The 22,669-nt window shown below is 40.8% G+C and overlaps 1 protein-coding gene across 2 annotated transcripts in view; it reads left to right on the top strand.

Annotated features, from left to right (window-relative positions):
• LOC126259443 (tubulin epsilon and delta complex protein 1-like) overlaps nucleotides 1–18,156 on the top strand; it is a 145,138-nt gene extending 126,982 nt beyond the window's left edge. Inside the window, exons 4-6 of one of the 2 annotated variants that reach the window (XM_049956258.1) lie at nucleotides 7,008–7,157; nucleotides 9,986–10,162; nucleotides 17,526–18,156. In XM_049956258.1, the coding sequence (XP_049812215.1) occupies nucleotides 7,008–7,157; nucleotides 9,986–10,162; nucleotides 17,526–17,936 (738 nt within the window). In that variant the 3' untranslated portion in view covers nucleotides 17,937–18,156. The remainder of the gene's footprint in view (nucleotides 1–7,007; nucleotides 7,158–9,985; nucleotides 10,163–17,525) is intronic. The other variant, XM_049956260.1, reaches the window with a different exon arrangement.
• Nucleotides 18,157–22,669: the final 4,513 nt, after the last annotated feature.

Genomic DNA, 22,669 nt, shown 5'->3' on the forward strand with positions numbered 1-22,669 from the left:
CTCATTTCTAAAATTCTTAGTCTATTCTCATCTAGCCGGCCGTGGTGGTCTAGCGGTTCTGGCGCTGCAGTCCGGAGCCGCGGGACTGCTACGGTCGCAGGTTCGAATCCTGCCTCGGGCATGGGTGTGTGTGATGTCCTTAGGTTAGTTAGGTTTAAGTGGTTCTAAGTTCTAGGGGACTTATGACCTAAGATGTTGAGTCCCATAGTGCTCAGAGCCATTTGAACCATATTCTCATCTATACTGTTATTGTCCATATTTCACTTCCATACATAGGTACACTCCAGACAAATAGCTTCGGAAAAGACTTCCCAGCACTTAAATTTATATTACATGGTAATAAATTTTCATGGTTTCATGGTGTGGGTTCTTGTAGTCATGTCCTAGTTCATGAACCACGGGCAACGTATGAGTGGCCAAGTAAGTGGTCCCGACAGTCGGGATACCAGTTACTTTGGAATAAGGCTGGGCATCTCTGACATATTCTGAGTCGTGGTACCTTTGTGCTCATATGGCAAAGACTACCAAATCCACCGGTTAGTCCCTCAGCTGTAGGGGTAAAACCCAATGGGACTCGGGGCAAGTAAGGCTAGCAACCTGCTTCCCTGGTACTTTAAATATGATGCTGGCAACAATCAGAGCAAAATGCCTCGGACCTTTGGAGGTGACGGAGTCCCACCTCTAACTGACAAACCAGGGACTCCTAAGATACGACTTGGCAAACAAATGGTAATGAGATGGGGAGCTATTAATATCAATGGGGGCTACTCTGGGAAGAAGGTAGAGCTGGCAGAGGCTGCAAGTAAGATGGGACTGGACGTTTTAGTTGTTAGTGACATTTGGGTAAGGGGCGAGAAAGAAGAGGAAGTGGGAGAATACAAGGTCTACCTGTCAGGAGCCAAAGCAGGAATAGCACAATGGGGTGTAGGGCTTTACATCAGGAAAGAAATGGAACCCAGCGTAGTTCCAATAAGGTATGTAAACAAACGACTGATGATGTGGATAGATTTGACAGTGTCTAGGAAGAAAATTAGGATTGTGTCAATATATTCGCATTGTGAAGGGACAGATCAAGATAAGATGGATAGTTTTTATGACGCACTCAGTGACGTAGTTGTTGGAGTAAAGGACAAGGACAGTGTTCTGCTCATGGGTGATTTTAATGCCAGGATTGGAAATCGAACACAAGGGTATGAAAAGGTTATGGGTAAATTTGGAGAGGATATGGAGAACAACAGGAACAGGAAACAACTCTTGGATTTCTGTGCCAGTATGGGCTTAGTAATCAAAACTCCTTTTTTAAACATAAGAACATTCACCGGTATACTTGGGAAGGCAGGGGAACCAGATCTGTCATTGACTATGTAATAACAGATCAGGAATTCAGGAAGGCTGTGAGGGATACACATGTATTCAGGGGATTCTTTGATGACACTGATCACTATTTAATCGGTATTGTGAGGGCGAAAGTGCAGCAGGTCAGGTCCATATATAGGAGGATAAGAGTGGAGAAACTTCAGGATAAGGAAATCAGACACAGGTAAATAACAGTGATCTCAGAAAGGTACCAGTTAGTTGAATGTAGTCAATTGCAGTCACTGGAAAAGGAATGGACAAGGTACAGGGACACAGTACTAGAAGTGGCCAAAGAATGTCTTGGAACAGTAGTGTGTAAAAGTAGGATGAAGCAAACAGCTTGGTGGAATGACACAGTCAAGGTAGCCTGTAAAAGGAAGAAGAAGGCGTATCAAAAATGGCTACATACTAGAACTCAGGCAGACAGAGTAAGTTATGTTGAAGAAAGAAACAAAGCCAAACAGATAATTGCAGCATCCAAGAAGAAATCTTGGGAAGACTTTGGAAACAGGTTGGAGACTATGGGTCAAGCTGCTGGAAAACCATTCTGGAGTGTTGTTAGCAGTCTTCGAAAGGGAGGTAAGAAGGAAATGACAAGTATTTTGGACAAGTCAGGATAACTGCTGGTGAATCCTGTGGATGCCTTGGGCAGATGGAGGGAATATTTTGAAGAGCTGCTCAGTGTAGGTGAAAATGCAATCAGTAATGTTTCAGATTTCGAGGTAGAATGGGATAGGAATGATGATGAAAATAGGATCAGATTTGTGGAAGTGGAGAAAATGGTCAATAGATAGCAGTGCAATAAAGCAGCTGGGGTGGATGAAATTAAGTTGGAACTCATCAAATACAGTGGAATGTCAGGTCTTAAATGGCTACACAGGATAACTGAAATGGCGCGGGAGTCGGGATAGGTTCCATCAGACTGGACAAAAGCAGTAATCACACCAATCTTTAAACATGGAAACAGAAAAGATTGTAACAACTACAGAGGTATCTCTTTGATCAGCATTGTGGGTAAAATCTTTTCAGATATTGTTGAAAGGAAAGTGCGAGTATTAGTTGAGGACAATTTGGATGAAAATCAGTGTGGGTTTAGGCCTCTTAGAGGTTGTCAGGACCAGATCTTTAGCTTACGGCAAATAATGGAGAAGTGTTACGAGTGGAACAGGGAATTGTATCTATGTTTTATAGATCTAGAAAAGGCATATGACCAGGTTCCTAGGAGGAAGTTATTATCTGTTCTAAGTGATTATGGAATAGGAGGCAAACTTTTGCAAGCAATTAAAGGTCTTTAAATAGATAGTCAAGCAGCAGTTAGAGTTGACGGTAAATTGAGTCCATGGTTCAGAGTAGTTTCAGGGGTAAGACAAGGCTGCAAACTGTCTCCACTGTTGTTCATATTATTTATGGATCATATGTTGAAAACAATAGACTGGCTGGGTGAGATTAAGATATGTGAACACAAAATAAGCAGTCTTGCATATGCGGATGACTTAGTTGTGATGGCAGATTCGATTGAAAGTTTGCAAAGTAATATTTCAGAGCTAGACCAGAAATGTAAGGACTATGGTATGAAGATTAGCTTCTCCAAAACAAAAGTAATTCCAGTGGGAAAGAGATTGGTATGAAGATTAGCATCTCCAAAACAAAAGTAATGTCAGTGGGAAAGAGATATAAACAGATTGAGTGCCAAATAGGAGGAACAAAGTTAGAACAGGTGGATGGTTTCAAGTACTTAGGATGCATATTCTCACAGGATGGCAACATAGTGAAAGAACTGGAAGCGAGGTGTAGCAAAGCTAATGCAGTGAGCACTCAGCTACGATCTACTCTCTTCTGCAAGAAGGAAGTCAGTACCAAGACTAAGTTATCTGTGCACCGTTCAATCTTTTGACCAACTTTGCTGTATGGGAGCGAAAGCTGGGTGGATTCAGGTTACCTTATCTACAAGGTTGAGGTTACGGATATGAAAGTAGCTAGGATGATTGCAGGTACTAGTAGATGGGAACAATGGCAGGAGGGTGTCCACAATGAGGAAATCAAAGAAAAGCTGGGAATGACCTCTATAGATGTAGCAATCAGGGCGAACAGGCTTAGATGGTGGGGTCATGTTACTCGCATGGGAGAAGCAAGGTTACCCAAGAGACTCATGGGTTCAGCAGTAGAGGGTAGGAGGAGTCGGGGCAGACCAAGGAGAAGGTACCTGGATTCGGTTAAGAATGATTTTGAAGTAATAGGTTTAACATCAGAAGAGGCACCAATGTTAGCACTGAATAGAGGATCATGGAGGAATTTTATAAGGGGGGCTATGCTCCAGACTGAACACTGAAAGGCATAATCAGTCTTAAATGATGATGATGATGATGATGATGATGATGATGATGATAAATTTCTCTTTCATGAAATGCTTTTCTTGCAGTTGTCACTCTACATTTTATATCTTCTCTACTTCGGCCATCATCAGTTGTTACGCTGGCCAAATAAAAAAACTGAACTATTGCTTTAAGTGTCTCATTTCCTCATCTTATACTATCAGCATTGCCTGATTTAGTTTGACTACATTCCAATACCCTATTTTTTCTTTTGTTTAAGTTCATCTTGTATCCTCCATTCAAGATACTGTCCATTTCATTCAACTGCTCTTCCAAGTCCTTTGCTGTCTCTGACTGAATTAAAATGTCATCAGCAAACCTTGAAGTTTTTGTTTCTTCTCCCTAAACTTTAATACCTTCTCCAAATTTTTCTTTGGTTTCCTGTATTGCTTGCTCAGTGAACAGATTGGATAACATCAGGAATAGGCTACAACCCTGTCTCACTCATTTCTTAACCACTGCTTCCTCTCATGCCCCCTCAACTCCTGTAGCTGCAGCAGTCTGATTTTGGTGCAAGTTGTAAATAGCCTTTCACTCCCCGTATTTCAGCCCCACTACCTTCAGAATTTCAAAGAGAGAGTTCCAGTCAACATTCTCAAAAGCTTCCTCAAGTATGCAAATGCTATAAACATAGGTTTGCCTTTCCTTACCCCAGCTTCTAAGAGAAGTCGTAGGGTCAGTATCGCCTCGCATGTTACTACACTTATCCAGAATCCAAACAATCTTCCCCAAGGTTGTCTTCCACCAGTTTCTCCATTCTTCTGTGCACAATTTGTATTATTATTTTTGCAACAATGATATATTAAACTAACAGCTGGGCAATATTCACAACTTTCAGCACTTGCCTTCTTTGGAATTGGGGTTCTTACATTCTGCTCGAAGTCTGAGCGTACTTCGCCTGCCTTATACATCTTGCACACCAGGTGGAATAGTTTCGCCATTGTGTGCCTAATTGAATTGTAAGTCATGAAAATACTAGACAGGCAATGGTTTTTAATGTATTTTACAGCAGACAATTTCAACTGATGTACTTTCTATTTCGTAAAGTCCTTAAAATTAAAATGTGTTACTTGATTTTCTGTGTTAGCAATCTTTATTTTAAATGTGTAGCCAAGATTCTGATTCCATTATTATGGTTTTCTTTCTTAATTTAATGTACTTATTATTACAGTCTACATCAGGTGTGAGCAACCTTTGGTGGCCACGGGCGTGATTTGCATCCTTAATTAAGGCAGAGGGCCACCTTATTATATGACACAACATCAGCACTCTTCGTGTGTAAAGTCAATCTGTGACATTAATGTTAATGAAATAATGCGCTGATATGAATGTCACCTCTTTCCCTACACACCATACCAACAAATTATGCCTCAAAATTTGTGTTTTTGAGTGTACATTGATTTTACGTTCACCTAATTTTCTACATCTACACTCTGCAAACCACTGTGAGGTGCATGGTAGAGGACATGTCCCATTGTACCACTTATTAGGGATTCTTCCCATTTCATTCACATAGGGAGCACAGGAAAAATGATTGTTTGAATGCCTCTGTGTGTGCAGCAGTTATTCTGATTTTATATTCATGATCCCTATGTGAGTGATACATAGGGAATTGTAATGTATTCCTAGTCATCATTCAAAGCCAGTTCTTGAAACTTTGTATACTGACTTCCTCAGGATAGTTTATATCTGTCTTCAAGTGTCTTTTAGTTCAGTTCAGTCAGTATCTCTGTAACACTCTCCACAGATCAGAAAACCTGTGACCATTCGTGCTGCCCTTCTCTGTATATGTTCAATATCTCTTGTTGGTCCTACATACTTGAGCAATATTCTAGAAACTGGTCACATGGGTAATTTGCAAGCGATCTCCTTTGTAGACGGACTGTACCAATAAACCGAAGGCAACCACCTGCTTTACCCACAACTGAGCATATGTAATCATTCCATTTCATATCCCTACAAAGTCCGATACCCAGGTATTTGTAGGAGTTGGGCAATTCCAGCAGTAACCCATTCAACCTTTGCACAACTTTGAAATCTTGTCTATATCTGATTGAATATTTATGCAGCTTCTTTTAGATAGTACTTTATTATAGATAACTGCATTATCTTCAAATTGTTCACAAGGTCATTAATATAAAATATGGGCAGCAAGGGTCCAACACACTTCCCTGGGGCACACCTGAAGTTGCTTCTACATCTTTCAAAGACTCTCGATCCAAGATAAAATGCTGTGTCCTCCCTACCAGAAAGTCTGCAATCCAGTCACAAATTTCACATGATACCCCACATGATTGTACTTTTGACAATAAGTGTAGGTTGTGTTATCTTTATTTATGTGTCATTATGATTTTTCTTTATTTATGTTCTTCAGTAGCAATGTTAAAAATTTGTGTTACAAAATTCTGCAGAGCCTCACTCTCTCACCCATGAATTTGTTCCACGTGTCAGTTTAGGTCTGCAGCCAGTTTTTGTCTCCATGAACTTAGTATTAGCTCAGAAAAAAAATCAAGCCATTACTGTTGTGGTGATGACAAATGATGATCTACTAAATTGTGGTCCATTTTAATGTAAGTCTAGGAAACGAAGGCTGCTGCTTTGGTCTATTTCAGAACAGTTCCATATTTGAAATAAATGAATTGAAATTTTTTATTGCAAGGATCTTTCTCTGTATTCAGGAAAAACTAAAACAACATAAAGGACAAAATAGCCTTTGCATTAAAATTAGAGAAGTTTGTAGCATTTGGGTGTGAAACTAACAACCAGTAGTAGCAGATGAAAAATTGTTTCATACTCCTGGCACAGTAAATCAATTTTATTTTTGTGGGACCACCAACTACCAACCATTGTTTTTGTTTCTATTTGGGAAGACAAACCCACATCTCATGCATAGTAAGAAGTCAAGGTAAAGTATCAGTTGAATTCTCTTCAAGACATTTCAAACTTCACTTAAAAATTAGGTTTTACATTTTGTGTTGGTCAACATTCAACGAATGTTGCACGCATATTGCACAAAGGTTTCACTTGGTTCATTTCTCACGAGAAATGTAACACGGTCTTTCTTTCAGCATATTTTTTGAGTGAATTCCGCTCTCTCTCTCTCTCTCTCTCTCTCTCTCTCTCTCTCTCTCTCTCTCTCTCTGTGTGCATGCCAATGACTCAACAGTTCTGTTTGGTGAGTGGGTTCCTTTACTCTTAAATTATTTAATTTGTGTTATAACTTTCCATCCTATATTAAATTCAATTTGCTGTCACTTTAAATAGTACTTTCTTCCACAGTTGGAGACAAGCGTGACCAGCAATCAGAAAGCAGATGTAAAAAATGATAATGACTGTATGCACTATATCTTGTTGATGGCTGGGAAAATTAGTCATAATTTGAAGATAATTACTGAGACAAGTAAAGAAATGATTAATTTGGTTTCCAAGGTAATACATCATTTATGCACATATTTTTCTGCTTTATGTTAATTATTTTGTTTCAGTTTATTAGTAGAGGTTCAGCTTACTGTCCATGACCAAAATTGAAAAATGTAACCAAAGATTTAAATTTTTAATCAGTAGGGGTAAAAGTGCTGTGAAAGTAATATACTTAATGGAAAGGATGAAAGTGTAGTGAACAACAGCATCAAGAAAAAGAAATATCTTGCTCTTTGACTAATATCCTTCACTAAAGATGAAAAAAGTGGGGAAATTCTCAAAGTTTTTGTACCATATTTTTCCTAGCATTGTTGTCCATTATCTTAGTACTCTTATTTGTATTGTGTCAGATTCATCTCACCAATTTCACTGAAAAAATTTTTTCTTGTAAACTTTCTTTCGCAGCTTGTGATTGTGCAGTTTGACACTGAAGATTCCCAAGACTGCATGCATTCATTTTGCATTTCTTATGTGGATATGTGGTGATTTGCACCATTTTGATTACATTACATATTAGATGACAGTTTTAGTACTCATGACACAGGGTGTCAGACTACTTCAGTAGCTGTCATTCTTGATATTTTCATGGCTTAGAGTGTTCCATGAAGTTTCAGGATTGCAGCTGGATATCATCGACCTCATGCCTCGATATTTCGGCTGACTACCATTCCTTCAGGTGAATGTTTTGCAGTGGAGATTGCTAGTTCACACTGCTGCCTTTATACAAAAAATTGGCACGGAGATCCATACACAAAGGCAGCCACTACATGAGTGACATCTGACATGTTTTGTGCCCTCTTAGAATATTGCTTCATCTATGGTGCACAGGTGCATATGGAATGTGATACTACATGCACACTCACGGATTTAAACTTCAGATGTCAAAATTAACAAAAATTGTCACTAGATGTGCGATGGGTCAGATGAAATGTTTTCTTTCTGCAGAAATTAAAGAAATCACTGGGTCCCATGCCTCATCCAGTAGAAAGCTGGCATCACAATTAATAAGATCTCATGCTAAATGTGTTTCTATTTATTCCTTAATAATTGAGTCCCACAAGGATCTCACTGAGGCCAAGACTTCTGTGGCAGAATAATCTATGGAATGTTCTTTCGCGATGAAAGGCTCGGCTATGGCTGGCTGACTGGGCTGCAAAACGCAAGCGTGGCGATCATCTTCAACACATCATTGATGCAGTGTGCATCTTCTGTTCAATATATTCTTTGCGACACTGGCAAGATATGCTGTAAATTCCTGCTTTCTGCAATTACAGATCGTCCTTTGCTGAACCGAGAAGTGCACAAGTCTTTGTAGGTGAGTGGAAGATTACCTTGACGTGATGTTTCCTTAAGATTCTATCTAATTTCGACAAAATATTGCCAACATACAGAAGGAATGCCTTGGGCTCAACCTGCTCCAGACACAACATGTACCTCGTGCACCAATGTTCTACGGACATCCATAGTTGTGCCCACAAGATCAAGAGGAGAAAGAGCAGTTCAAGTCCTGGGCATTCCTCCTGTTCATTTGCAGTATTTCATCAAAATTGGATAGAATCTTAAGGAAACATCATTTTGGAACAATCTTCTGCCCACCTACATGGATTTGTGCTCTTCTCAGTTCGGCAAGGACAATCTGGGATAGTGGAAGGCTAGAATCTGCAGAATACCTTGGTAGTGTGGCAGAGTCTACATTGGACAGACAATGCAGACTGTGCGCAAAAGGTACTTTGAACATGATCGCCACACTCACCTTTCACAGCTCAGTAAGTCAGCTATAGCTGAGCATGGTATCTCCACAGACATTCCATAGATTATTCTGCTATGGAAATCTTATCCTTGATGAGATCCTTCTGGGATTCAATTACTAAGGAATCTGTGGAAATACATTTAGCACAAGATCTTATTAATTGTAAGGCGGGTTTCAACTGGTTAAGGCGTTGGGACCCAGTGATTTCTGAAATCGGGAAGAAAACATTTTATGACCAACCACACATCTAGCATCAATAAATTTTTATTAATTTTGACATTTGATTGTTAACACCTCAAGTGCATGTTCTGAAAGAAAGCACGCATGTAGTATCACATAATGCAGGCACCTGTGCATCATAGATGGAGCATTCTGGAGGACTATGATTCAAACCCACGTCTGGCCACCCACATTTAGGTCTTCCATGATTTCCCTAAATCACTCCAGGAAAATGTCAGGATGGTTCCTTTGAAAGGGCACGGCCAAGTTACTTTCTCATCCTTGACACATCTGAGCTTGTGATCCATATCTAATGACTTCGATGTTGATGTGACGTTAAACCCAAACTACAGAGGTTGCTCATCTAGTGGCTACCTTTGTGCATGCATCTCTGTGCCTGGTTCTGGTATAAAGGCAGCAATGTGAACTAGCAATCCCCAGTGCAAAACACACACCTAAAGGTGGTTGAATGTTTGTCACCCAAAATATCATGGCAAGAAATCAACATTATTCAGCTGCAATCCCGAAACTTCTTGGAATACTTCAAGACAGTTGATTTATCACAAATAAAAGGTTATATTTCTATTAATGAGCAGATTAACATTAGCAAGATGTATAGTTTCTGGTACTGAACTGCAATATAAGATCTTTAAGGTAATTACAACTTTTTTTTTTCCCCCCACTGTCCACTCAAAACTTTCCTTCACTGATGGCCTACAGTTGACATTTAAATATAATTTTTCTTCATCGGGTTTCCTGTTTCTAACTATGCTCATTTCTTATAAAATTACGGCCTCTGAAAGGTAGTTGTGTAGCTACAGTTTAGAACAGCCTTGTGCCTGAAAAAGTGTTTTACTCTTTTAATTAGGTACATCAGAGCACTGCTACTGTCACTGGCCTTCCTCATCTGTCAGTTGTTGAAACAAGGCTATTAAAGGATCCTGAAAAATATGCTAGTGAGTTGCAAGAAATCAAAAGATTGGCTTTAGTGATTGAAACATGGAAACAATGGCTTAAAAGGTCCACATTGTTTTGGGAATGGATGGTAAGATAAAGTTTGACAGGTTCTTTGTCTATTATTGTTTTAATCTTTCTAATGCCAGCTGCTCAACAAAGCTATATGTGTATCATCCAGTGCTATCCCTCCTTTTCTCCCTTGGCAACATCTTGTTTTTCAGGGGTTGGTCCTGTTGGAAGTGGGATTATCTGAAGCTGTGGAGAACTTGACACGTTATTTCCATAGCGTCTCTTGAAACCTCTCACAAAAAAGTTTTCTTTAAGGCTCCAGTCCAGTCCCATAAAGCAAGTCACAATGGCAGAAATTCAGTATATTGAGCCTGACATATTACAGATACATCTATTCTCGGAAAACCACTGTCCCATGGACAAGTGGATGGCAGAGGGTACGCCCGTTCCATTCACATATGGATTGCACGAAGACTGACTGCTCAAAGACCTCTGTGCCTACTATATAATGAGTGTAATCTTGTCTTTATGATGTCAATGGGAGTGATACATAGGGAGCGGTAATATAACGCTAGATTACTCATATGAAGCTATTTTTTGAAACTTTGCAAGTAGGGTTTCAAGTGATAGTTTGCCATTTGTACTGCCCTTTTTTTGTAATGATTCTTGTTAATCCTATGTGGTTTTGGTTCATACACTTGAGCGACTATCTAGGATGGCTTCCACAAGTGTTCTGTAAGCAATCTCCTTGTAGACTGATTGTAGTTTCCTACTGGCCTGTCAGTGAACTGTTTGTGCCACCTGCCTTATGTTCAGCAGGGTCCATATGTTCATTCCATTTCATATCTTATTTTTTCAGATTGTCACTCAGGTATTTGTATAAGTTGATAGATTCCAAGTGTGGCTTATCAGTGTTGTAGTCATAGGTACTTTTCTCCCATTTTGTGAAGTGCATAATTTTAGATTTCTGGAAAAGTTACTGGTATTTTGTCATTTATGGTTTTATGTTTGAGGGCGACTAACTTAAATTACTCGCAAGGGGAGGTCCCTAGGGGTGCGATCAACTTTTTGAAGGAATCTATACAGTTTTGAAAGCTAGGGTCCCAGGTGTCACACTCTGGAGCTGTTCATCAAAATGGATCCTCACTTGTAAGTTATCAACAATAATTTCATGTGACGCTCTAGAGCAGTTGTAATCAACCTGGTTCTTACTGCTTACCACTTGTGGGCATTCCAAATAACGAACAGATACTTGTCCGTCAGTTGTCTCACATTAAGTGAAATCATTCAAACCTGGAGAGCCCCAGTCACCCAACCCTCCCTCCCAGACAGTTCCAGCAGATCTGAAACTTTTTTTCTGTACAAGAATGTATGTGGTGACTTCAATTCGAATTTTGTATATGATGGTGCAAGAAAAAGGATGTTGGTAGATCCCCTGAATTCATATGATCTGATGCAGACTGTGTGTTTCAACTAGGGTCCAGGGGAACAGCAGCACAGCCATAGACAATACTTTTATTCATTCTTCATTACTAGATGGGCATTCTGTTGGTAAAAGAGTGAATGGCCTTTCAGACCGTGATGCATAAATTTTAACACTAAAAGGAGTTTGTACTCAAACAAATGTTACATATAATTACAAACTATGTAGGAAAGTTAATCCAACAGCAATAGAGTGTTTTAAACCTTGTCAAGGAACAAGAGTGGCAGGATGTTTATAGTGCCGATAACATAGATGATAAATATAATGCTTTCCTCAACACATTTCTCGTGCTCTTTGAGAGTTGCTTTCCATTAGAATATTCTAAACGGGGAACTAGCAGTAGTAGGCAGCTCAAATCGCCGACTAGTCGGATAAGGACATCATGCCAATCAAAGTGGGAATTATAAAAATGTTAGAAGTAGTCACAATCAAGCTACTGTATCCCATTGCAAACAGTATTGTAAGGTGCTTAAAAATGTTATTAGGAAGGCAAAGAGTATGTGGTATGCAAATAGAATAGCTAATTCACAGAATAAAATTAAAACCATATGGTCAGTTGTGAAGGGAGTGTCTGGTCAGCAGCACAAGGTCGAAGATACAAAGTCAGTTCGTAGTAAGAATATTTCTGTTACTGATATATGTACAATATTTAACAATTATTTTCTGAGCATTGCTGGTGAGTTAAATAAAAATTCAGTTTCTACAGGGAATCTTAACTTTCTTGGCAAATGCCTTTCCGAGACTGATGTCTGAAATACTCCTCTGTGATACAGACAAGGGGGAGATTGAGTCAATAATTAAATCACTGAAGACTAATGACTCTCATGGATATGATGGAGTGCCTAGCAGAATATTAAAGTACTGTGCTGCACATGTTAGCCCTCTATTTAGCCATATTTGTAATTTTTCCTTTAGGAATGGTCAGTTTCCTGAACAATTAAAGTACTCAGTAGTAAAGCCGCTTTATAAAAAGGGAGAAAGGATAATGTAGATAATTTTAGACCTATTTCTATGCCATCAGTGTTTCTAAGATTATTGAAAAGGCTGTGTATGTAAGGATAATTAATCATTTTATATCACACGATTAGCTATCAATTGTACAGTTCGGCTTTAAAAGTCGTTTAACAACTGAAAATGCTATATTCTCTTTTCTCTGTGAGGTAGTGGATGGGTTAAACAAAAGGTTTCGAAAGGTAGGCGTTTGATTGTGTTGATCACAAAATATTGATCCAGAAGTTGGACCATTAGGGAATGGGGGGAGTAGCTCACAATAGGATCACCATTTACTTAAGCAACAGACAGCAAAAGGCCATTATTCACAATGTTGAGAATGGCTGTGATGTGGGGTCTGAGTGAGGTACGGTCAAGTGCGGGGTGCCCCAGGGATCAGTGTTGGGGCCACTCCTGTTCCTTATTTATATAAATTATATACCCTCTAGTATTACAGGTAACTCTAAAATATTTCTGTTTGCTGATTACACTAGCTTGGTAGTAAAGGATGTGTGCAACATTGGCTCGGTTTCAAATAGAGCAGTTCATGACCTATGTTCATGGCTTATGGAAAATTAACTAATGCTAAATCACAATAAGACTCAGTTTTTACAGTTTCTAACACACAGTTCAGCAAAACCTAACATTTTAATTTCACAGAATGGGCATATGATCAGTGAAACTGAACAGTTCAAATTTCTGGGTGTTCATGTAGGTAGTAAACTGTCGCAGAAAGCCCATGTTCAGGATCTTGTTCAAAGACTTAATGCTGCCATTTTTACTATTCGAAGGGATCTGGAGTGAGTGATCATTTGACATGAAAATTAGTCTTTGCTTATTTTCATTTGCTTATGTCATATGGTATTACATTTTGGAGTAACTCTTCGCATTCTAAAACGATGTTTTTGTCTCAGAAACGGGCAGTTCAGGCTATAAGTGGTGTAAGTTCATGAACTTCTTGTTGACCCCTGTTCACGAGTTTGGGTATTTTTACATTGGCTTCTCAATATATATAATCCTTACTGTCATTTCTTGTTAACAATATTAGCTTATTCCCAAGAATAAACAGCTGTCACTTGGTCAATACTCAGCAGAAATCAAACCTGCATTTAGATTGCACTTCCTTAACTCTTGTGCAAAAAGGTATGCAGTAGACTGCTGCATCCATTTTCAATAAGCTACCACTCGAATTCAAAAATCTTAGCAGTAATCCACGCGCTTTCAAATCGAAACTGAAGAGTTTCCTCATGGGTCACTCCTATTCTGTCAAGAAGTTCCTTGAAAAATTAAGCTGATTCTTGTTGTATTGTTGATTGCGTTTACTTGAACTTATGGACTGACTTTTTTTGGGTTCATAAAGATTTTATTTTTATCTGTTATTACTTTTATGTTGTAATTTCATGTACTGACATGTTCCATGACCTTTGAAATTTGCTCCTTAGTTTGGTCCTACAGAACCTGATGTGTAAATAAATAAATTTGTGAACACAAACACCTTGATGACATATAAAAAAAACACCGTTCTCCATAACAAATTTTTCATGCTGTAATGGAGTGTGTGCTGATGCGAAACTTCCTGGCAGATGAAAACTGTGTGCCGGACCAGGACTCGAACCCAGGACCTTAGCCTATCGTGGACGATGTAAAGCTGAAGGCCAGGTCGTGTCATGCTGGATGACTACCTTATCTCTTACATTCTAGACTTTGCAAAAGTTGTTCTGCAAAACTAGTGTGACTAGCATGTGCTGCCCTAAGAGTCTCTGTCATGCAATAGAAACAGTATCCCAACAGCTCCCATGTAACCTCTTGAGTGTATATACCTTCAGGCAGCTAATGATTGTCTCTTGTTTGGTGATAGTTCTTTTCAGTTGGAACTTCCTTTTTCAGTTGATTGCTGGGCATTGTTATCCTTGCAGATATAGGTGACACTTGTAAAAATATTTTGCTGCTTATTGCTTCTCCAATTTCTGTTAATTCTATATACTTTCTGTTGAAACAATATTGGATTTTGAATACATAGTAAATGCACTGCACCCATAATACCATTAGACCTGCATATGTAACTTATAAAGTCAGTCACAGTCTCCTGAAGGTGACTGCCTAGCAGCAGTGAGACTCCACACCAACTACCCATGAGCCACTTGGCTGCAAAAGATTCAGACTAAAAAGCTCAAGACAGAAAACTATTTAGTGGACATCAAAGCTTTCATGTAGTGTTAGAGCAAACAGCAGTCTTGCGTCTCAGGAAAAGTTTCAATTTGTTGGTTCCAACAACACGAAAAGGATAAATTTCTACTTACCACATGGAGGAGGTGTTGAGTGTTGACAGGTAAAATGAATAAGACTGCTAATTATTATTCAGCTAGTGGGCTAAGTCCTACACCAGACAGCAAAAGCATGTTCACACTAGTAGAAATTGCATACACATGGCCACTGTTTCCAGGTGTTAAGGCCTAACTGCTTCTGTGTCTTAGGTGAATGGTGATCGTTGATGGAGTCTGTAGTAGGGGTATGGAAGAGCCATGGGTGGGGAGGGGGAGGAATATAGGGGTGAGTGTGGCAGAAGCATGGGGAAGCTATGCTGGGAGGGAGGGGGAAGCAAGGGGGAGAGGAAAAAAGTAGTTGTGGGAAATGAGCATAGAGGTGCAGTAGCAGGATAGAAGATAGGTCTGGAATGGGGCAGACCAGGGGATAGGTAGGTGGATTTCATGGATTATTTGTTACTAAAATCAGGTTATAGGCTACACACAAGTGGTTTTGTTCTCCTTCAATCTGCAGATGAATATTAGGTAGTGGATGGGCACACTGAAAACTGCACTAGTTTCAAGTTTTCATTCTTCTATTGTTGTGCAGCAAAAGAGCACAAATTTGCTTTCCAAGGCCTGCAAACGTATCAGTCTCTCTGTCTATTCATAGGCAAGTGCAAAAAGTGTATTGTTGTACATTTTCTTTTCTTATAACTAGTTGTTTGGTTGTTGTGGTCTTCAGTTCTGAGACTGGTTTGATGCAGCTCTCCATGCTACTCTATCCTGTGCAAGCTTCTTCATCTCCCAGTACTTACTGCAACCTACATCCTTCTGAATCTACTTAGTGTAGTCATCTCTTGGTCTCCCACTGTTGTTTGGTATAGTATTTTAATTACTCTTGAATTTCTGTGAAACTGTATAAATCTTTGCTGATGCTGGGAAACCTGCTGCTTGAGCAGTGTGTCCCTTTGACAGTTTGTTAGTGTCAATAGCAAGCAACAAAATCTGCACCAACACCTGTCAAAGATAACTAATGTAGATTCTGAAATATCCTGGAAGAAATATGAGAACATTACCCCAGTTTCAAACCAAGAAACTTGCAAACTGGACAACAATCTTTGCAGTACTAGTACTATGCAGCTGAACTCTCACGATTTGAACTGCACTACCAATGTGCTTGCCTATCAGCTTACTTTAAGCGCAGGTGTCCATTAGATTTAAAAATCTTCATTATTGTCCTAATATATTTTAGTATTTATTTATAGTTTACAAAAGCTGTGGATTATTACATTTGTGTTACTGGTGAAAACTGCCCCTAAGCTTCCTGCTTCATAATTTGTATACTGATCAGCCAGAACATTATAACCAATGACCTACTATTGATATAAACCTGTCTAAGTGATAGCAGCATCACTTGGTGGGGAGTGGCTGCTAATCAGGCACATGCCTGTTGCACATAGTATCAGTGAGTGTGCCATCTGTGTGTAGGATGGGACAGGTGTGCAATTTATCTGCATTTCTCCAAGGGCAGATTGTACTGTCCTGGAGGCTGGGCACAAGCATTTCAAAAACTGCATGACTTGTCGAGAATTCGAGGAGTGCTGTGGTGAAACCACTTCCAGACATCATGGGGTTGGTTACCAATGTCTGACGTAAGCTGGGCAATCTAGTAAAACAGACAGATGTCGAATTGTGGTGGCCCTAACATCAGACTTTAATGGTGGGTGGAATACAAGTGTGTGTGAACACAAAATGCACTGAACACTTCAAATGCTGGGCCTCCACACTCAACGATCGATAGATGTAAAAGTGTTAATACCACAACGTGGCAACTACGATTGCAATGGGCACATGACTGTCAGCAGTGTGTTGCATGGTCCGATGAATCTTGCTACCTTCTTCATGATGCCAATGGGAGGGCATAAATCCATCATCTCACAGGGGAACATGTCCTTGACACCTATACTGCGGGATGGAGACAAGCTGGCATTTGTGAGTCCAGTGTAGATAGTGTAAGGCACTGTGATGGCCAAGGAGTATAATACACTGGTTTCAGACCATGTACACCCCTTCATGACAGTCACATTTCCCAATGGCTGTGAGAGTTTTCACCAAGACAGTGGGCCATGTCACAAGGCCAGGAGTGTGATGGAGTGGTTCAAGGAACACAGTGGCAAGTTCCAGTTCATGTGCTGGTGCCCCCAACTCTCCAGATCTGAACCCATTCACACACATCTGGGATGTGATTGAATGTTGTGTCAGAGCTCATCCCATCCAAATTCCCCCGCCCCCTTGAATTTATGGGAATTAGGTGACCTGTGTGTGCAGATGTGGTGTCAACTCTCCAGCAACCTACCAAGGCCTTGTTGCTTGCAGGCCACTGTTATTTGTGCCAAAGATGGATGTACTGGCTATTAGGTTGGTGGTCACAATGTTCTGGCTGATCAGAATAAGTACAACATTTTTAACTTTGTACTTGTATAAGAGCATCAACATCTATCTTACTGTTACAGGCACGTCTTTTAGTTTAACTGAGAAAGTTGGTACTTCAGTAAGCACTGGATTTGCATTTGGAAGGAATAAGATTTAAGTTGGTCTTGGTCATATTGTTCAGATTTTTTTTTTTCCTCCAGTATTACTCTAAAACAGTGTAGATGAACAATGGCAGGGCATTAACATTATGTCAATACTCCTTTCTTCATGCAAAATATGTTGTTTTTCAGGCTGGTGTGCTAATTGAAAGGAAGAATACGTCAAGGGGCTGCTTACAGTTGTACAGTAAGGAGGACTTCACAGAGTTCATAAATTCGGTTAGGATGATGTTGAGATCGTATTTCTTGTTGAGAGGTCTAATTGAACATAATGACCAAAAGAACGAGACTACTACTCAGTCAGCAGAAGAGGAGAAACCAGACCTACTACAGGATGAACTGAGAAAAGTAGAAACATTTCAGTTGCCAAGATTAATTCTTCAGAGCAAAGATGATACTACAGTATTGCAAAAATATATTACTGAGACAGATGTGTTAGTTAAAGAAATGGAAGTAAAGTGTAATCTAATGAGAGAAGAAATATTGTCACAGCTGAAAATGAGTATGAAAGGTGCAAAATACATCTGTCTGTTTAACAGATGACGTTTTAAAATATTCAGGTGTATTTTATGTAGAAGTGTACTGGAACAATTTTTTTGACGATTTAGCTGTGTGTGTGTGTGTGTGTGTGTGTGTGTGTGTGTTACTGTATGATGTCTAGCTATTAGTTTACATATTAAGATATTTTAAAATGTAAGTTTCAGTGGCATTCGTTACTGTAAAAGTATGCAAATAATAAAGGTGTGGCTGTAATTTTCTGTACCTGCAGTGCTAAAGAAAGCATTTTTTGTGCAAAGAATCTTGTCCAGATAGACCCTTATTAAACCTTCCCTCCTGCCCTCATATGTTGTCAAGCACTCAGCATGGATTGTTACAGTGTTGTTCCCCTTCAAATGCAGAAAACTATTTATTGCTGCATATGCCAGCTTATTAGTGTGCTGTGCATTGTTGTTTGGCTTTTCTATCAGAGTGGAACAGTACTGTAGATGGAGTTTTTAATGTGTGCCAGGTCAGTAGGCGTGAACTTGTAAACAAAAAAAAATTGTGTAATTTTTATATTTACTCCTTGTACAATACTGGTGATATTGCTATTTCAGCTGACGTCCCTGTGATCCATGATGGCTCCCTGGACCTTACGAAAGGTGGAACATGAATTGTAATAGGGTGTGTGATCACAACAGATGACAATGTACACATTGCAACATGCTTCTGTTGTGGCCTCTTGAGTGGTTAAGAGTTCTTGTGCTAGGGCTTTCAACTCCACAACAATTCCTGAATGGTCACATGTGGATGTGCTGCAATACGTCTGAATTTAAATGTTTTGCATACAAGAGAGAATGAAAATTACTCTCAAAATATTACTTTACTTAGGAGAGAAAAATGAATTATACGTGAAGGATAATATTCATACACGTTTTAGTAGTATTTCGCTTTATCTGAAGAGTTGGTTAATGAAAATTGTATGGTAAATGAAAACCCTCACCATCCCAAAAGCAAGAGGTTTGTTTAGTCCACAGCCACTACGTAACTGAAATAAATCGTAGCAACATGTCTGTTGCATATAATTAATAGTTTTCTAGATACTGAAGTGACAAAGAAACTAGTAATTGCCCCCTTTAAATAATGAACTAAAGCTTAATCTTTGTTGCACTAGATTGTTCCGACATATTTCCTCATTACAACATGTATTCTTTTATGTACAGTTACGCTAATATTTCTGTAATTACAAATGCGTTAAATTAAACTTTCGTAACTATGAAATTAGCAATGTCAGCATCTAAAATATCAATTTACCTAATCTGAACAATACTTCAATGGAATGTTCATCCTATTGCAACAGTGCAAAAATCAAAGAACTCTTCCCTCCAGTAACACTGTCTTCACTCTGAAAGTTTGTTTGAACATCTCACCACTTTAATAGGCATAGCCCTGTTGGATTCCGTATGTTCTTCCTTCCTCTGACCTTTGAACTGGAGCCACAGGTTGATAATACAACATATGGCATCTGTTCAACAAATCCTCCAAATAGCCATTTTATAGTCATATTATATGCCCAATACAGAGGATGAAAACTTATGCAGTGGATTTGCGTTTTTGTGCATCAAAACAAAATCTAACGTCTAATTAGTTGTTTCAGTGGTATTTTGTGCAACCTACCTAAAGCATTTGACTGCGAGAATCCCAGTATTCTGCTAGATAAATTGAAGTTTTGTGCCAGCCAATGAACAATATATAGTCTGGGGACATAACTGACCAGGGAGAAATTATGCATGGGATTCCCAAAAGCTTAATTCTAGGTCTGCTCATGAGCCTCATATGTACAGTGTTGCCACAAGTTCTGAAGAAAAAAAAAAAAAAAAAAAAATCAGGGAATTTCAAACGTGTCAGGGAAACACCGGAAAAATCGTATTTTTGGTTTGTTTACTGAGATTTCATGTGTTTTCGCAATCTGAGTGCAGTTGAGTACCTGCGCGCCTTCCCTACTCCATCATTCTTACTGCTTTTCCCCTTTCTATCATTCCCTTCAGCTTGCCACCACTTCTTGCCACTAGCCTAGCAGTTGCCAATGTGAGGGAGGGAGGCATGAGGAGTGGTTGATTTGGATCTGATTCTCAAAGACTGTTGATGCAGCAGCCGGAGACAGTGGTAATGTGTGTACGAGTTGTGTCTGAGTGATTGTGTGAATGTGTGTGCTCTTGTTTTCTGACAAAGTCTATGACCAAAAATTGAGTTTTGGGAGTGTGATTGTCTTTTCTGTGTGTCTGTCTGCAGCTCAGCCATCATCTTTATAGCGGGTTGTTACTTATTCTCATTAGTATTGATTCTCAGAGTATTTGCGCAAGTTATCTGATGCGTGGATTGATCACTGCAGGCTTATTTCATCAACATGGTGTCTTCCTGTATGACACGTGAATAGCTTGGCATTGATTGACAGAGTTAGCGGTTGTCCTGCTGAGGAATATCAAGCCGAATTGGGTCTGAGCTGCCAGGAGGGCCCTGCCAATAATGCTCCAAACTTTCTCAATTAGGGAGAGATCCAGCGACCTTGCTGACCAAGGTAGTGTGTGGAAAGCACAAAGACACAGTAGAAACTCTTGCTATGTGCGAGTGGGCGTTACCTTGCTGAAATGTGAGCTTAGGGTGGCTTTCCATGAAGGGAAAGAACCGGGATGTAGAATATCATTGACGTACCGCTGTGCTGTTAAGCTGCCACGGATGACAACCAAAGAGGTCCTGCTACGAAATGAGATGGCACCGTAAATCATCGGCTATCTGTTTGGTTGTATGCTCGGCAACAGTTAGGTCTGTCTGGGGGAGGGGGCGGGAGGGGGGGGGGGGGGAGCGAGTATCTCCAGAATGTTTCACTGGTCACGGGCTCAGTTCGAAGCAGGGCTCATCACTGAAGACTATTCTACTCTAGTCAATGAGATTCCAGGCCAAATATGCCCAACACCACTGCAAACAGGGCTGTTTGTGTATAGAGATCAATGGTAGTCAGTGCAAGGGGGTGTCGTGAGCTCAGCCCCCTTTCTGTGAGCCATCTGTATGGCCCTTGTAGTCACTATTGAACCAGTTGCACATCATATCGCTGATAACAATGAACCTGGGGCTCTGAGTGAAAGTTTGCTCAGGCCTCTCCTTCCGTCATCTCTCTTTGTCAATCATGAAATTGATGTTGTGTTCGGCTGTGGTTCACCCTATACTGCCAACACCATCGACTAATGGCATAGCTCCCATTCAGTTTTTAAGTGATTTACCGACTACCCCAACTGCCTTCTTTGAGAGCAACTACACGTCCTCTCTCATACACAGACTTCGACGATGGGCCAAAATGCAGGCCATTTCTGTGGGTATATCTAACAGATCGGGTCTGGCAATACGAAGCCCATCATTTCCCACTAATGTGCAGGCCCTGCCCATCGGATCTAGTCTCGCCAATCTGCCTGCAGGCCAAGTCTGTTTGTGTATGGCATAATGTAGAGGATTTTCGTGGCTTAAAAATGTACCCAGGATTGCGGCAGGCTGGAGGCCACAGGTGATGGATTTCAGGGATTGTGACTGTCTCACTGCAAGTACGTTGTACAGAGTGGCGATTTATAAATACACTCCTGGAAATTGAAATAAGAACACCGTGAATTCATTGTCCCAGGAAGGGGAAACTTTATTGACACATTCCTGGGGTCAGATACATCACATGATCGCACTGACAGAACCACAGGCACATAGACACAGGCAACAGAGCATGCACAATGTCGGCACTAGTACAGTGTATATCCACCTTTCGCAGCAATGCAGGCTGCTATTCTCCCATGGAGACGATCGTAGAGATGCTGGATGTAGTCCTGTGGAACGGCTTGCCATGCCATTTCCACCTGGCGCCTCAGTTGGATCAGCGTTCGTGCTGGACGTGCAGACCGCGTGAGACGACGCTTCATCCAGTCCCAAACATGCTCAATGGGGGACAGATCTGGAGATCTTGCTGGCCAGGGTAGTTGACTTACACCTTCTAGAGCACGTTGGGTGGCACGGGATACATGCGGACGTGCATTGTCCTGTTGGAACAGCAAGTTCCCTTGCCGGTCTAGGAATGGTAGAACGATGGGTTCAATGACGGTTTGGATGTACCGTGCACTATTCAGTGTCCCCTCGACGATCACCAGTGGTGTACGGCCAGTGTAGGAGATCGCTCCCCACACCATGATGCCGGGTGTTGGCCCTGTGTGCCTCGGTCGTATGCAGTCCTGATTGTGGCGCTCACCTGGACGGCGCCAAACACGCATACGACCATCATTGGCACCAAGGCAGAAGCGACTCTCATTGCTGAAGACGACACGTCTCCATTCGTCCCTCCATTCACGCCTGTCGCGACACCACTGGAGGCGGGCTGCACGATGTTGGGGCGTGAGCGGAAGACGGCCTAACGGTGTGCGGGACCGTAGCCCAGCTTCATGGAGACGGTTGCGAATGGTCCTCGCCGATACCCCAGGAGCAACAGTGTCCCTAATTTGCTGGTAAGTGGCGGTGTGGTCCCCTACGGCACTGCGTAGGATCCTACGGTCTTGGCGTGCATCCGTGCGTCGCTGCGGTCCGGTCCCAGGTCGACGGGCACATGCACCTTCCGCCGACCACTGGCGACAACATCGATGTACTGTGGAGACCTCACGCCCCACGTGTTGAGCAATTCGGCGGTACGTCCACCCGGCCTCCCGCATGCCCACTATACGCCCTCGCTCAAAGTCCGTCAACTGCACATACGGTTCACGTCCACGCTGTCG

This window comes from Schistocerca nitens, chromosome 5 (assembly GCF_023898315.1).
Source record: "Schistocerca nitens isolate TAMUIC-IGC-003100 chromosome 5, iqSchNite1.1, whole genome shotgun sequence".
Taxonomy (NCBI): Eukaryota; Metazoa; Arthropoda; class Insecta; order Orthoptera; family Acrididae; genus Schistocerca; species Schistocerca nitens.